Source organism: Barbatula barbatula (assembly GCF_947034865.1).
Source record: "Barbatula barbatula genome assembly, chromosome: 5".
Lineage (NCBI taxonomy): Eukaryota > Metazoa > Chordata > Actinopteri > Cypriniformes > Nemacheilidae > Barbatula > Barbatula barbatula.
Window position 1 is genome coordinate 8543692 of NC_136769.1, and position 16397 is coordinate 8560088.

General features: G+C 37.8%; 2 protein-coding genes across 3 annotated transcripts; both read left to right on the forward strand.

The window, feature by feature from the left end:
• The first annotated feature begins 79 nt into the window (after nucleotides 1–79).
• syngr1a (synaptogyrin 1a) lies at nucleotides 80–9873 on the forward strand. Of its 2 annotated transcripts, none has more exons than XM_079455558.1 (4): nucleotides 80–542; nucleotides 5240–5477; nucleotides 6209–6354; nucleotides 6655–9869. In XM_079455558.1, the coding sequence occupies exons 1-4, from the start codon at nucleotides 447–449 to the stop codon at nucleotides 6754–6756; spliced, it is 582 nt and encodes a 193-aa protein (XP_079311684.1). In that variant the 5' UTR covers nucleotides 80–446; the 3' UTR covers nucleotides 6757–9869. The 2 variants fall into 2 exon arrangements, with proteins under 2 accessions (XP_079311684.1, XP_079311683.1); XM_079455557.1 differs by having other exon boundaries at nucleotides 181–542; nucleotides 8183–9873.
• Nucleotides 9874–11253: 1380 nt separating this feature from the next.
• On the forward strand, nucleotides 11254–12670 carry tcap (titin-cap (telethonin)). Its single transcript, XM_079455559.1, has 2 exons — nucleotides 11254–11735; nucleotides 11843–12670. Exons 1-2 carry the CDS (start codon nucleotides 11587–11589, stop codon nucleotides 12231–12233), a joined length of 540 nt encoding a protein of 179 aa, XP_079311685.1. The 5' UTR covers nucleotides 11254–11586; the 3' UTR covers nucleotides 12234–12670.
• The last annotated feature ends 3727 nt before the right edge of the window (nucleotides 12671–16397 follow it).

Sequence of the window (16397 nt, forward strand, 5' to 3'; positions counted from 1 at the left end):
ATTCTGGGGACACTTACTGGCATTTTATCGCATTTTATCGACTTTCCCTAATAAAAAGTACCGTGATTGATTTAACACCGCCTTACAATCACTAAGTAACAGTTCATGCTCCTCTCGGGCACGTGGTCGGCAGCGCGCGTAAGCATCCTCGAGAGTGCGCATGCAGCTTGACAGCATAATGCGCGCTCTCGCGTTCCCCGGATGCGTGTTTACTCGGTCTCCTCTCTCTCTCTCCACCCTTGAAGTGAGAGAGATACGGAGTGGAAGGGACATCGTTTCAGAAGAAATCCTCCACGAAAGAAAAGCCGAGATCGAGAATATACAGCAGGCGGGTGAGAAGCACGGGGAGGCGACCCTTTGATGCGCGAGGAGAAATCGATTCCACGCCAAGGTTAATTGTCTCTTGAAAAAAACTTCAGACACGGAGAAATCACGAACCCGTGAGGATGGAGCAGGCATACGGGGCAGGCAAGGCTGGCGGAACCTTCGACCCGCTTACCTTCTTTCAGCAGCCGCAGACTATTCTTCGCATTGTGTCTTGGGTGAGAGTCGATCTGTTAATGAAATCATTTAAGCGCCAGCCCGGGTGTCACGTGACGACGTGTTAATCTGCGTGCTCTTAATGTATGTTTTGTTAACGTATTTGCATTTTTATTTAAAAGAAATTGCGTATGCACATAAACGCCGAGTTCAGTCTAACTAAAGGTTCATGTTTCATAACTTAAATACGTTAAGTACAAGACGATTGGTTTGCCTGTTATATAGCCAATATAATCAAAGGATATTATATATTTACCTGCAGGTTGTTTGCGAGTCTCCCTTGACATAAAATGGATGGAAATGTGCCACAGTCTGAGTAAAGTTGAGGCGTTTAGGACGTCTATGATCTAGGGCTGCGCAATTAGTCGAATATTAATCGTAATCGTCAATTTTGGGCTTCATCAATTACAAAAACAATATAATCGACGTAAACGATTATTTCCATTTGGCAAGGATCCTCTCTTTTCTTGAAGTATAAATCCACAGGGCACGCATTTCCTTTACAGTGGTTCAGCAGCGCTGTTTCTTTACATTTTTTTTTTGTTAGTTTTTTTTTCATTTTCAATGTTGTTTTGAAGGTTAAATAATCGGGATTTCTATATTGGCCAAAATAATCACGTCTCATAATCGAGCTGCCCTACTCTGATGGTCACTCGTGATTGATATGATCTCATGTGCACAGAAAAGCTCATGTAGAATTTATTTCTTAGTTTAGAAATTATTATTATAGATTTAATTACGCGTAAATAGGCCTATTTTCATTTCTCAGTCAAATGTTTGATTTTGCTTGTTTTACTGCGGTGACTTTTTTCTCTAGTTGGCTTTCCTGAGAAGTTTCAAAAAGAAAGGTGTTTGTTCTGACCATGCATCCATCTGTGCTGAACCGTATAGGAAATTGTATGTTCATTTGTCTTGAGGCAACTGTCGGTGTACATTCTGCTGTAGGCCTGCACACACATGGGTCAAATGATAATCATGATTATTTTGCTCAAAATCACGATAAATAAACACGGTTGTTTGTCAGTTCAGGACTTTGTTCAGAAATGTGAAGACGATCGGCTGTACAGCATCTTCATCGTGATAGGAGGTGTGTTCCTCTGATTCTTCATCTGATTGGTTGAATGAATAAGTGTTGCTGCGTTGGCATGACATTTATTGAAGACCTGAGACTGGATAGTAACAAGCTTGCTATAAGGAAAATGGATGAACTGTAAATGCATCAATGAGATTGCCTGAGGAGCTGCGGCTCCAGAATACATCTGTATAGAATTGATCCTTTCATGTGTCATGTGAGATATCTCTTTCATTGATCGTTTCTAGCTCATAACAGAAAGAACAGCAACATTAGCATGCAATGAACATTCTGTAGTCGTGTTATTAAGTAAATACCATGCTGGATAGTCTCTGATAGCCTAGGACTTCCTTGCTGCTCAAAAACATGATCCTTTTTTTAAAAGAATGGATCTGACTTTAGCCACTTTTTTCTCATCCGGCCAAACCAAAGTTGTTGGAAACAAGGTCCTTGGTAGAGATAGTTTGATACATGATATGAACTAGAATACTAGATTATTCATGTATTTTACTGTAAAGAATCCTACTGTAGTATGTTTAAAAAACTACAAAATTACATTTGACGACATAATTTCCCCCAAAGTACGCCGTGTAACGCCTATTGCAAGATGTATGATTAACACACGACTGTCTTGTTTTGTACATTGTGCCTATGTGATGTTTTTAATATCTTATGGTACACATATTGTTGTGGTCCCTTATAGCACTAATGGCACAGCTGAATACGGCTGCAGGTGGGCATCCTCTACATCTCGCTCCATATGTCCACCTTTTTCCTGCACAGGCATTATGTCAGAGAGTAAACATAGTTTGAAGGTCCTCTTCATCCCTCTAACAAAATTAAACTGAAATGATACTACAGTATGATTAGTCTATTTCCTGCCAGTATTTTCCATTATCTGGTTGCAATGTTTTGCCAGTGTATCTGTGTTCACTGATGCACTGTGTCATTCTAATTCTGTCATGTTGCATTGTAATTAAAAAGCATCTCGCCATAGTAGGGAAAATAAATACTATGGGAGTCAAGGGGTTGAGATCGTTTTGGTTACTGACATTCTTCCAAATATCTTCCCTTGTGTATGGCAGAACAAATAAATCTATACGGGTTTGGAACAATCTGAGGGTGAGTAAATGATGACAGAATTTTCATTTTTGGGTGATTTATACCTTTAACAGGAGGGCTACTAAAGGTATGAATGTATTTGGGTAGACAAATAAACTATTCCTTGTGTCCTATGGTGTGACAGCATAAATAATATGCTAGAGGTTAAAAAGGGCAAAACCTACTGAAAACGGACATCATTGTCTTCATTGTGTCACACACCTGCAACATTTCAAGTCATTTTTCTACCACCATATTAGTTTATTAGAATTGGATTTCCTGCTCCACAAAAACACAGAAGCTGCGACTATTTCTGTTTAATTAAATTTGCTGTTTATAGCACAGCTGGCCTATTTCGCTACATGCGACTGTTGTGTAGAAGTATCCTTATATAAAATTTTCAAGTCCACTAAAGGTTGCTGCATTAATGCATGAATGTTCTTAACAATGATCATGTTAGGCTTACTGTGACGGCTTTAAAATGGATAGGTGGTCGTCATTTGTAGTCCCATGACTCAGTCTCTCTCTCTCTCTCTCTCTCTCTCTCTCTCTCTCTCTCTCTCTCGTGATCTCTCTTTCCCTGCACTGTGAACACAAGGTCAGGCAGATTAAAGAGGGCTTGAGGGGGAGGGGTGGTAGAGAGGCAAAGCTTTATGGGTCAAGACAACTGCATAAGGAAAGAGAACGGGAGACTTGCGTACAAGATCACTGAGTGATTCCCATATACAGTGTGCCATTATTAATGAGGGGACATAAATTAAAACAAACTCAAAATTTAGGATATTTGTTGGTAACGGTAAGTTTTAGATCAGGCTTATACTGTAAGCATACCCTATATGGGAACATCCTTAATTGTCTTTCCTATTACGCAACACAGACACCATTGTAAATTGTATAAAGGGTCCTTTTGAAGAGCAGAACAGGTCTTTTCCGCTAAATTCTGTTGATTGATTTATTGGTGGGCGAGCTACGGTTGACTGATCTACAATGGTTCCCAAACAAATAAGCCCGAGCTGATATGTATTGCTGAATGAAGAACTGTAAATTAAAGCGACAACCAATGAAAGCCAATCTATATGTCATGCTGACCTTGTAAATGCTGACCGTGCAAATGTGACATAACCTTTATATACAGCTGCGAAAAAAACATTTATATACGAAGGTACGTGTGCAAGTAAATTGATCAGTTTTGTTTCATTCTGTGATTTGGTGACAACATTTCTCCCAAATGATAATAAGGTTTGTTTGTACGCAGATGCTGGCCCAAAGTTAACTTACAGTCTGTGTTTGGTTATAATATAAAAATGTATTTTATATATTTTTTTTTGTTTATGTTAATGTTGTTGTATTAATTAAATAAAAACTATTCAGCAGTTATTGATTCTTTGCGGAAGTCTACCGGAAGTTGAGTTTGGCCCAAATAATGTTTGTTTATGTTGTTATTGCTGAAACTGTCTATTTGTAGAATTCTTAAATGGGACAAACTGCATATAAATAAAAAACATGCCATGTTCGCAGACCTTTAATACCGCAAAGAAAATAAGTTAAGATACCAACATAATGATGGAATAAGACTAAATTTGTCTTCCGCCTTGCTTTTGGGCGACTGTCATTCCAGGGGTTTGTTTTTGTTGAAATTCAACACTGCAGAAAATCTTACATGTGGCACCTTAAAGATAAAAATGTGCATTTCTGTGTGCCTAAAACAATGTCAGCCAGGTTTAAACAGAAAGCGAGTAAAAGCTCTGCTGCTGATGATGATCACAAGATCAGGGTCCCGCGTGCTGCCCGTTACAAAGCCTGCTTTCATGCGACCCTTGTGATCCAGACAGCTAATTTAACACAGCCAAAACACTTGACCGAGAAGTTTCAACAGCAGTTCAGTTGATGACATCTGCGTGAAATTTTGTGCTCTTTCTCTTAAAGAACATTTGTTTGAGGAGATAAAGATAAAGGTTTGAATGATGCATTGAGATGTCACAGATTGAGTGTTTCAATGTTGCCAAACCCCTGATTATTAAAGCTGATTATTAGGTTTAGATTACAGGGTTGGAACAGAAAATAAGGAAGCAAATATGGCAAAGTTTGCCTGCTGGTAGCCAGAATCACTTGAGATATTAGTAGAATAATGGGGACCAAACTCTCTTCCTGTCTTTATAATTTTAGACGCATTATACAGATGCAGAGGCCATCTTTTTTTTTGTTTCATCTAGTAGGAAACAAACACACAAATGGATCTACAAACATCTCTTCTCTTTGTGATGTTTCATTCACCCTGTTCAGTCCTGTGCTATACCAGTCCTAAAAGCAAACTTCATAAATACTTCAACCAGACGTTTTTGTGTTTCCTGCAAAAAATCATTTAGAGCAATGATGTTGCAGAAAAATGACCAGGTTAAAATTTGATTAATGTTAACAAAAGACACAAAAAGCCTGAACTTTTCACTTCACATTACAATTTTGTAAAAATCCCTCAGTATTACACAATATTATTTTATTTATGTCAGCCTTTTTTACTTTCCACAGATCTTTTCCATTGTCATCTTTGGATGTATTGCCAATGAAGGCTACACGAACCGTGCAGAGGAGGAACAGGAGTTCTGTATCTTCAACAAGAACCAGAACGCCTGTAACTATGGTGTGGGGATGGGTGCACTGGCTTTTCTCTGTTGCGCTGCTTTTCTGGCCCTGGATGTGTACTTTCCACAGATAAGCAGCATCAAAGATCGCAAGAAAGCTGTGCTGGCTGATATTGGTGCTTCAGGTAAGGAACGCTTTTATTGTGTAGGTGATGAAAATGTGTGTTTCGTGTTGCTTGTGTCCAGAGTCTGGCATGTTGTATATTGTAAAGCATAGCATAAACCCGCTTCACCAGATAGAATTTGATTTGTGCAAATAATGTGTAGACCTTCAACACAGGCATCTTTATCCATTGCATTCCATTGTTTTTAAGTATCTCACAGATTCAGTGATGATTTTAAATATGCATACTGTAAAAACACTTCTACAATGGATAACAATATCTGTTTTATCTGTTTTAAACATCCTCTGACATACTGCTCTCCCCATACTGCTGAACTTTCTGCAGTGTGTAATGCCAGTGCTTTGTCCTAAAATAATACCAGCCGTGTTTTAAATCCTAGTCTGCTTTTTTCTGCAGTATGCATACTATACAAACAAACAATACAAGTACTGTTTTTATGAAATTACCCAGATGACCCACTACATACACAAGATGTAGCCTCAATATTTAAACCATTTTAAAATGTAAAAATGCTTAATGTTTAAATGTATTTACTTATACTTATTTACTTAAAAAAATTACACCTTAAAGAATAATATTTATAAGTATGCAGTATAGTGTATTCTGTGTAATATGCAATAAACAAGTATTCTTTTTTCATAGACAATATTTTTAACTCAATTTTAAATTTGTTTGTTTGCACGTCCTGCTTGAAAATCTAAATCATTGCACCTGTTCTCTATTTCTTCCAGCATTCTGGTCTTTCATGTGGTTCGTGGGATTCTGTTTCCTGGCCAATCAGTGGCAGGTGGCCAAACCAGAAGATAACCCCCTGAATGAGGGCGGAGACGCAGCCAGAGCCGCCATAACCTTCTCATTCTTCTCCATATTCACTTGGGTCTGTGGTGACTTCTCTCACTACTATAAGACATTTAAAGTAGATTTGATTCACTCTGATTCACTAATCTTCTCTGTTCCAGTCTCCCCCAGATTATTTACTGTATTTTCCATAGTAATCTGTTTGCAGATTTCTAACCCCTTTGTTTTCGATTTGATTACTAAATCCTCAAAGTGCTTCTCTTGCAGAAATCGCCCGCTGCATTGACCAGTTTAATCCTCTGTTGAAATGTTTTTCAGTATTTCCGGATGTTTTTCTGTTTTTTTTATCACCGGCTCTGACCGATCTATTTTTCTTCAGGGGGTTCTTGCACTGCTGGCCTGGGAGCGGCTAAAGAAAGTCTCATTTGAAGAGGAATACAATAAACTGTTCACACCTCATACACCACCTCCATTTGTCTAACATTGAAATAATGACTTGTTTACTATGTTATAGGCATAAAATACAAAACACAGGAATCAGAAACCTGAGGTCGCTAATAGTAACAAAGATATGCCATGTTATCTGTTTTGTTGGTTGTGGCTGTGCCTATCAAGCCCTGAATCCACCAGTTTTAATTTGGAAGAGCCTTAGATTACTATTAAAGTGTCTAGGGGTGGTTTCCCAGACAGGGATTATCTTAAACCAGGACTAAATTTAATTAGCAAATTTGAGTAGTTTTGGCAAACATAATTTCCTAAAACATTACTTGTGTGCTTTTTGAGCCAACACAAAGGCACTGATGTATTTTAGGATATGTCCGTGCAAGTTGTTTTCAGTTTGGACAGCTCTTACATTTATTTCCGTCTAGGACTAGTCTAATCCCTGACTGGGAAACCACCCCTATGTATGCTGAACTAAGCAATACAAAAGGAATAGTTAACCCCCCAAAATATGTCAATTATTCATCCTCATGACATTCAAAACCTATATGACTTTATTTCTTCTGTGGAACCCAAAAGAAGATACTTTGAGAAAAATGTCCATAGAAGGAAAAATGAGAAATGTCCATACGATGGAAGTCAATGGGGACCCATGCTGTTTGGTAACGGACATCCTGCAAAATGTATTTTGTGTTCTGCAGAAGAAAGAAAGTCATATGGGTTATGAATGACATGTGTGCATGCTTTATACATGGAAGTCAAATCTTGTCAAGCTGCAGGTCCAGTTTTTATTAACTAGGGGGCATCAGCACATACTGTATAATATTGCCAGCATGGTGTTATATCCTTAAGAATCTTAGATGTGAGCAGGATGGATTTTGTGGCCCTTTTCACACCACACTGTTATTATGGCATTTAATGATTACATTTTATGACTAGTTCACAGCTGAGCTGCAATGCTTGTTAGATTTAAAATGCATATTTATCCTACGGAAATCATACATTTGCCCTGTTTTTGTTTCTAGAAAATGTTGACATTTTGAATGTGTTGATTAAACCGTCTTAAATTTGAGGTAATTGGTGGTTTATAACCAAGTGTTGAATGTCAATTTCATGTGCACAGTTTGGTTGAAAGGTTAGTCTAGGACATTACATAAATTGCCCGTGTCTTTGTTAAACTTAATCCTGACTAATATTCTTAAATTTGCTGCTTAATTGAACTAACGTTTCTTATCTTTTTTCTCCCCTTTTCTTCTTTCCTCATTGTTCTCACCCACTCATTACACTGTTTCACCCTAATGATACCAAAACTTTACTTCCCTAATGGATGCTTTCACATTTGTTCACATCAATTCTCCTCTCATGCTTCACTTGTTGCCATAATCCTGTAATTCCCTTTGCAACATTTCCACCCCACCCTTAAAACCCCTCCTTTCCACCTCCTCCATTATCCCCATCGTCTAAAGGGGGGTCAAGCTTTCTTGGGATATCAGCGGTACAAGCTAGGTTCAAGCTCCTCCCTCTTCTCTCAGGACTACACCGATCCAAGCCAGGATCCAGCGGCAGCGCCCTCTACAGCTGACAATGCTGACATTGAGGCCAGTTATGATGGCACTGGTGTTGGGTACCAGAACCAAGACTACTGATGTTTGATGTAAGGATGTACGCAACAACCTTAACAAGCTAGGCTACCAGGGTTACATGGGGAAATGGGAACATTTGGGATGAACATGAACATTGGGACTCATTTTGGGAATTGGGTGGATGATGGGGATCAAAGCTGGTTGAGGGGGTGAGAAAATCAGGGGTTTAGTTGGTGCAAATAACCTTCTTTATACTGAGTTTGGTGTAGGTAATGCTATTTTTGTCACAGGGTTTGATTTAATTTCACTACAATGTTTGCCCATAGCATTAGGGTTAAGACATTTGGGACAATTATTTATTGGTTAATAGATATAGAACGTATATATAACATTTAACTCATTTATTCATTAGTTAAACAAACTTTCCAAATTTGAGATCTTTAGCAGACTACCATCAACAACAACCATTTCCTGTGTGGTCAAAGAAACTAACTAGCTCTAATAAAACCTGTAACAAAACACAACCAAACTTAATGCTTTTGTAAGACCACAGTGTCTATTTGTTCGTAAACGTTTATTTCTTCAACTCTTGACCTCTAATAGAACAGATCGCTCTACTCCCTTAATAGCTCTTTGCTGCCATATTATCATAGACCAAGAATCCTAGAAGATATTTTTAAAAACTGATCAGATTGAAAAAATCTGTTTACAATATACCATGATATATTTTCTGTTATCCAAAATATTATGTAATACAGAAAGTTAAAGTAAAAATGTGACTCGTAGCCTAGCGAAGGTGTATGTGGAGCGAGTTTATAACATTTAATTTGGTGCTAATGACAACATGAATCCAGCTACTATTCTTACTCCACAGTGAAGCCTCAAATTGTTGTGTTTGCTTGGAAGAACAGTCATACTTATCATTTACATCTAAATGAATCTTTTAGGGTGAATGGTCAATTTATTATAATCTATAACTTAAAAAAACTTTAAAAGGTTCCCCTGTAGTACCCTGTGGTAAGTCTTTTATACGTAAATGTCTTGAGAGAATACATGAAATGCTGTTTTGAACTCTTAAATCGGAAGGGTTTTACTTTACAAATAAGTCCACTGGGTGTTTTTAAGTTGCAGTAAATGTATCTGAATGTATAAAACCAGCATATTTTTATTTACAAAGATGTAATATAATCAAGTACATAAACATTTATTACCAAAATACTTATCTACATTAACAAAACAATGGTTTATATTGCATTATATATTATTATGAAGTGTAGAAGTTGAGCATTTTTCTCATTTCGAAAGTTATATTGTTTTCTGAATCAGGAAACCTTTATTATCTCTTGTTGAAAGGAAAGCTATAATAGAATGGGCATGTTATAGATGATGTATTATATACTGTACATGTGCAATTATGGAGCTGGAGTTACAAAATAGTGCAAATTTGATGTGTATTAACTGAATCAGGTTAAAATAGGTGTGTGTGTGTGTTTTGTTTAGTCTTATATGTATCTTGTCTGGTAAGATGTCTGATAAACCTTTTAATAAAAACATTGACTGATGGACTTACTAGCAAGTCTTGTCCTGTTTTCATAACGGAGTTTATAGAAAAAGATTTGAAACGTTAACAAATTTAAGCGCATACTTCTAAGCAAAACATTTCAGGGCTGAGACATACAATTATCATTTTGGGGTCCTGTGAATTCCAGCCACAAATTCATAAATACATCTTACCGGAAACAAATAAAAAAAGTGTCTAAATGTCATAATCTACAAGACATTCATTACTGGAGTCCTGCTCTGATGTTTAGTTGTCATGCTTGTGTAACTCATGACTGGCATTATATTTCAATTGCATAGTGTGCTGAGTGGCCACATAGCAGGAGAGAGAAGCACAAGAGTGAGATCAGTTCCTGTAAGTGCCCGCTGCGTCATTGAGAGTGAAGCGGGGACAGAATGTGTGTGTAACATGAGAATATGACTGTCCATAACCTCTGTCTGCAAACTACTATATTAAGCTGATGAGTGAATAATGCCAAAATCTTGTCGCTGAACATATGCTATGACTGCACATGTGTTATAACTATAATTTTCTTATAAATGATTAAAACCTCAACATAAATCGTACATAAAAAAGTTTTATTTAATTGAAACAGTCTTTTTATTTTCCTATTAAGATTGTGTTAAGTGTTAAGACTGTTGTCTTAAATAATCTTCATATTCTTGAAGGTATAATGCATCGTTTTCTATTTAACATGAAGTGCTTTTTTTTACCCAAAAGTGAAAACGTATTTATTTAATCACCCTCTGTATAGATTTGTTTGTTCTGATGAACATAGAGAAAGATATTTGGAAAAATGCTTGTAACCAAACAGTTCTTGACCACCATTGACTACCATAATATTTTTGGATGCCAAGAACTGTTTGGTTACAGAAGCATTCTTCCACATATCTTTCTCTGTTTTCATCGGAACAAAAAACATTATACAGATCTTGAAAAACTACATTTTTACATTTGCATTCATTTTTTTCTTAAAAATCACTGTTAACATGTTAACAACGTGACCTTGGATCATAACAACACCGATGACACACTTATAACCGTCCCACTTGACCTCTCTTTATAGTATAACACATTCTCTTTGATGACTGCTATTTATTCAATGTCTTTGAAATAGATTATCTTTCCAAAAGAAGTTTTAAATGGGAAGATAACAGTTGCTGCCATTTGTTCATCCTCTCCTGTCTGCTTCCATTGTTTAGTTTCCATTGTGCTCCCAGCGACACCTTTGATGTCGAATGGCCCGTGCAGGAACAGCTGTCATGTTGATAAAAGATAATCAAAGGTTTAATTCGGGACAAATAAATAGAAATGGAAAATTTAAAGAGGCATACTTGTTATTTTGATATTAACTGTATTTATATTTGTTTGTATTGATATTCAAACCATATAGATAGATGAATGTTCAGTGATGACTCTGAAACGTGTCCAGGAAATTTGAGTTATCGGATCTGTGGGGATTTCTGAGCTCATGTCCATGTTCCAGTGCTTTGCTTGTGTGATACGTGGTTGAGTGGGCAGCAGGCGTCAGTGTAATTCCATTGGACAGAAATAGCAGCAGAGCTCTATAAAAGCACAACATATGCTCAAGCAGCCAGAAGGCAACAGAGACGGGTCCTTTCACTAACTACTAAAACAAACAGGAAAAGACGAATACAAAACTTGGAAATCACCAGCGTTTTGACTAAACTATTATAAAACAGTGAGACACGAACAGACTCTGACGATGCAGATGTGCACAGTTTTGGAGAAGAAGGGAGGACGTGTGGTAAGAGCTGAGCTGAGCTGCAGCGTGAAAGAGGAAAATAAAGCCGTGAAAGAAAGTTACACAGCTGACTGGCAAAGCATCAACATGAAGACGCAACCTGAAGATCGGTGAGTGCTTCTCTGTAGTAGACTTGTCATATTTGGAAGACACTATAGATTTAAAAATTTGACAAAACGTGATTGTTTATCCATACTTCTTTGTTTTCTTTTTGCAGTCAGTCCATGCTCATGTCAGACGACTCTCGCAGAGAAACCCTCTCTCGATACTGGCAGGCTCGTCCTCTCAATCAGACATGTCCCTCGGGTGTGCTCAGAGTGGGCAACATTGAGACAGGTGTCCGGGAGCACCAGGTCTTACCCTACCGGAAGACCCTGCCCTTGCCCATTTTCAAGCCTGCTGAACTGGGTGTTCGTCTGGGTCGTGGAGCCCCCCACACCCTTGAAGATCTGCCCCCCGCCCGAGCTCCCGATGGTGCCTGCCTGGACAAAAGACCAGTGGAACAGATCACCAAAGACCTGCCCCCAGTCAAACCCATGCGAATGGAGTTTGCCAAAACACCAAGAGACCTGGGCCGATCCATGTCCCAGGAAGCCCAGAGAGGGTGAAAGGGCAGAAAAAGGAGGATGATGAACCAAAGACTGTATGGACTTTTTTAAAGAATGAGAGGAACATACGTGTTAAACTAAGAGATTGAGCAGGTAATAAGAATTAAGCAATAGCCAGCAGGTTCAGCAAAGTGAAAACTAAAATGAAGGTAAAGATAAGGTAATAAAAGCATGATGGTCTTGGTAATTATATATTGTTATGAAGGATGATGGCTTTGTATAGTGAATTTAGGTTGTAAATTGTATTTTGTTTTAATTGTTCAAAGTATTTTCGGAAAACAGCACTTTTTTTGTTGGGTTGCCTTTGCAGGATAGTCTTCTGCACATTGGATTTTTTAACAAATAGGAATTGCACTATATTGACTGATGGTGTTTTGTAATTTATTAATGTTTGTTATTTTATTTATATTGAAATAAAAGGTGTTTAATGCAAATTCAGTTTTGTGTTTTTGTGTCTCATTAGAAAGCAAGGAGAGGGGGATTTTTTTTAATATAAATGCTCATTTTAAGGTCATAAAAACACAACTTATGTATGGTCTTTCGAACATTTTGGCAGGGCTTAGAACAGACTGTACTTTGGCATCTAACACTCTTTAGTCTGTCAGTTGTATGTATAATAAAAACTGAGAAAGTGGATTTGTTCTTTTGGAAAGAAAAGAAAGAAAACATAGTTTTGTGGATGCAAAGCAAAACTAGCATTTTGAGGTTTTTTTTAATCAAACTGAGCGTAGAATTGACTGCGGTACATGCTGTCTGTTGTTCCAGAATGCCTTTGGTGATTTTGTGCCAAGAATGTCATGCAAAAGACAGTATGTTAAGCCTGTTTCTCTCCCTCGCTCTCACTTTTCTATCTCTCTTTCCGATTGATCCATCTCATAAAGACATTAATGAAAATAAATCCTTTTATTCCAGTCATAATCAGAGTCATTTGCAACAGATTGCGCTGTTGTCACTCATTGCTGTTGGATATTTTTAGATAAAACAAACAGAGCCGGCGTACGATAGACACACTGACGAATGGAGGGGGCTGATCCTTTAATCCTGCTTGTTCTTGCTGGTTTTCAGCTGTCCCGGCAAACACACCCATGTGGACCTGGGCTTATATCTGGGGCCCACCTGGGCTAACCAACTGGGACCCAGCTAATTGTGTCCTCAGTTTCCATGGTGGTCACACATGTGTTAGCCCAGAGGGGCTGATGATGGGCCCTTGTTGGGTTCGATATAGGTCTAACCAGGCAGCTGCCATTTGGTACCTACATGGGCTACTGATGGCACCCAGCTAGGTCTTATTTCTGCTCTTATGTTGTTTGTTATCATGTCTTCCCATTTTCTAAATTCTTCCAGGGTAGCCTTCACTAAACGGGGTACAGCTGCAATCCATTAAAAAGATTTGATTATCCCCCCAAATCACTTCTTGAGCAAGTACAGATTCAAACAAAAGATGGTGCTCAATAAGCTAAATGAATCTGCCCAAAAGGTATTTCAGTTTCGAACATTCCAGTTTAATCATCAGTTTGAAGTATGTGTGGGGTCGATTGTTATGGGGGGTGACAATATGAGTGTCAGCTGATTCTATTTGGACCACTGTCTGTCTCCTAGAATAATCTAAATGGTTTGGCATCTTTGCCAATGTGTGCCTGTACCATCAATGTGCTTGAGCTTTGAGATAACCAGCATGCCAGATCGTTGTTATTTGGAAGGAATCATTCCATGGCAACACACACATAGATTCACTTTTTTAGAAAGTCAGCTTCAAGTGGGGGGATGCGTGTTGATGTGGAAAACCATATTGCATGTCTGATACATCATTCATTACTGCAACAGTACAAACACAGAAACACTCACTCTGTAATTCACACCACTGCTGTTAAAGAGTAAAAGTGTGTCTCAGTATGTAAAAAGTAAATAACAGTGCTAAATGTTCCAACACCCACACAAGACTTATGTGACCGGGACTTTAACCCCCCCCCCTGTAGGCATATGAACTTTGAAGTAACACACACTCCTGAGGCAAGTTTCTCCACCAGCTGGTTCTCTATTTCACAACACCATGCAATCCCTAATAACATTACTTAATGCGATATATTATGTCTATTCCCAAGAATCACAGTGCATGTGCATGTGTCTTGCCTTGCAAGTATGTATGAATGTATTGCAACATTAAATCTTTACTACAGCTGTTTAAAAGTACACTGTTAGAAAAAATTGTCATAATTTAAAGTGTCATAATATGCAGTGGAGGTCATTATGCATTTAGGGTATTTTAAAGGTCAAGTGTTAAATATTAATTAAATAGCTTGTTTAATGGTTTACTAATAAATAAATATACAAATAATACCAAAGCACATAGACATTATATGTTACTGTAGCGCATATAAAAACGGTGTGTTTATTGTACTTTGACCTTATTCAAATCTACAAAGCTGAAATGGCATCTCAAGAGAGTGAGTACAAACATTTAATATTGAAAATTCATTCATTTCTACAAACATTTATCATTGAAATTCATTCCTTTCAAAGACCTTTGTTACATGGCAACTATTCCTACATAATAACTTTTGTGACACTACACACCGGAGGGAAGAACGATGCCACAACAAGACTTTTGATGATGAGGTTTAAAAACAAAAAACAAATATTCCACAAAGTAACCAGACGAGCAAACACCAGGATATCACAGGAGAACAAAGGGTAGGCACTAGAACAGTAACAAAATACAACTAAATCTGACAATAATCTAAACAAGCAAAGGTTACATTTAGTGTCCATTGGATGGCGGGTGCAAAGGATGATGGGAAATGTAGTTCGTGAGAGTCATGTTTCTTTCAGTGCCTGCTGAAAATCTCAATCTGGTGATATTTGGAAGCAGGGGTGCTGAGAAGATTCATTCAGCAAACACAAAAAACTTTTTAATGAGATTTATACATAATCTGAAAGCTGAATAAATAAGTTCCATTGAAGTATGATTTCTTACCATATGACAATATCTGGCGAGATATGACTATTTGAAAATCTGGAATCTGAAAAAGCACTGCAAATAAAAATCACCGCTATAGTGCACACCGCTATAGTGACGTTGTGAAGAATAGATGAATCCAAAAGCTGAAACTCCAAGCTTTACATGGTTTTTCTCCAGTGTGAACTCTGATGAAGTTTGAAACAACTTGACTGAGAAAAACTCTTTACACAGTGAGAGCAGAGGTAAGGTTTTCTCATGGCAAATAACACGAGATTTCTTACGGAAACATTTATCACAGTGTGAACATTGATGGAGTTTCTCATCTGCCGTTTACTGTTCTGTGTTTTCTCTCATGTGTCTTTGAATGTCTTTGTGAACTGATTGTCTTTCCATAGGTAATGCAGGAAAACATTTGTGCAGTGAGTCTCTGTGTTGGTGCAGTTTATCCATCACAACACGAATATCTGCTCTCCTCTGAAATCTTTTTACATTTACTTAAACACAGGAAATAAGGGTCAATTCAGTATGTTTTCCTTTATATTTAAACACTCCCGTTTCAACCTACTGTAGGAGAAAACAATGACAACTGTATTTTATAAGTAAATCCGGAAAATGTAAATCATGTTTGGTTCAAGTCACTGCACCAGACACACCGTTACATTGACCAATTGAGTGACATAAAACCACCTTTCATAAAACAGTAACTCACATTTCAGTTAAACATTGTGAAAAGACAACAGCCCTGAAAGAACAAAATGATGTGAAACACTTCTGCTGGTTCGTCTTCTCATCTCCATCAGTTTCCTGCAGTCCATCAGTTTGACAGAACACCCGTTCAGTGGTATGGTGTGTGCAGGATCTTCTGTTCTCCAGGCGATACAGACAGAATCCAGACACTCTGTGGTGGTTTGATCAGTAAATTCAGCCAGATTCAAAGAGTGATTGCTGTCACAGACTGTGGGGTTTGTGTCAGTATAATAGAGTAAAGTGAGACTAATCTTTGAGTCCCGTGTGTGTCTGGAGTTCTGTTAAGAGAGTAAATATAGTTAGATATAGCTATAAACACAGTTAAAAACAGTATTCAATGTTTTTCATCCATCAAAAAATGTACTTATGTAACATGAGCTAAAAAAGAGAGATTGATGAAAATGTTGTTTAATGTGTCCGTGTTGAGTTCATCTCAGCTTTGCCTCCAGTAACGCCAC

Excerpts from the sequence above, each read along its gene's own strand:
- syngr1a (XM_079455557.1), top strand. The coding sequence starts at position 447 with ATGGAGCAGGCATACGGGGCAGGCAAGGCTGGCGGAACCTTCGACCCG. Across the intron at positions 543-5,239 it reads TTCTTCGCATTGTGTCTTGG|ATCTTTTCCATTGTCATCTT; the intron begins GTGAGAGTCGAT and ends TACTTTCCACAG. Across the intron at positions 5,478-6,208 it reads GGCTGATATTGGTGCTTCAG|CATTCTGGTCTTTCATGTGG; the intron begins GTAAGGAACGCT and ends TATTTCTTCCAG.
- tcap (XM_079455559.1), top strand. The coding sequence starts at position 11,587 with ATGCAGATGTGCACAGTTTTGGAGAAGAAGGGAGGACGTGTGGTAAGA. Across the intron at positions 11,736-11,842 it reads AAGACGCAACCTGAAGATCG|TCAGTCCATGCTCATGTCAG; the intron begins GTGAGTGCTTCT and ends TTCTTTTTGCAG.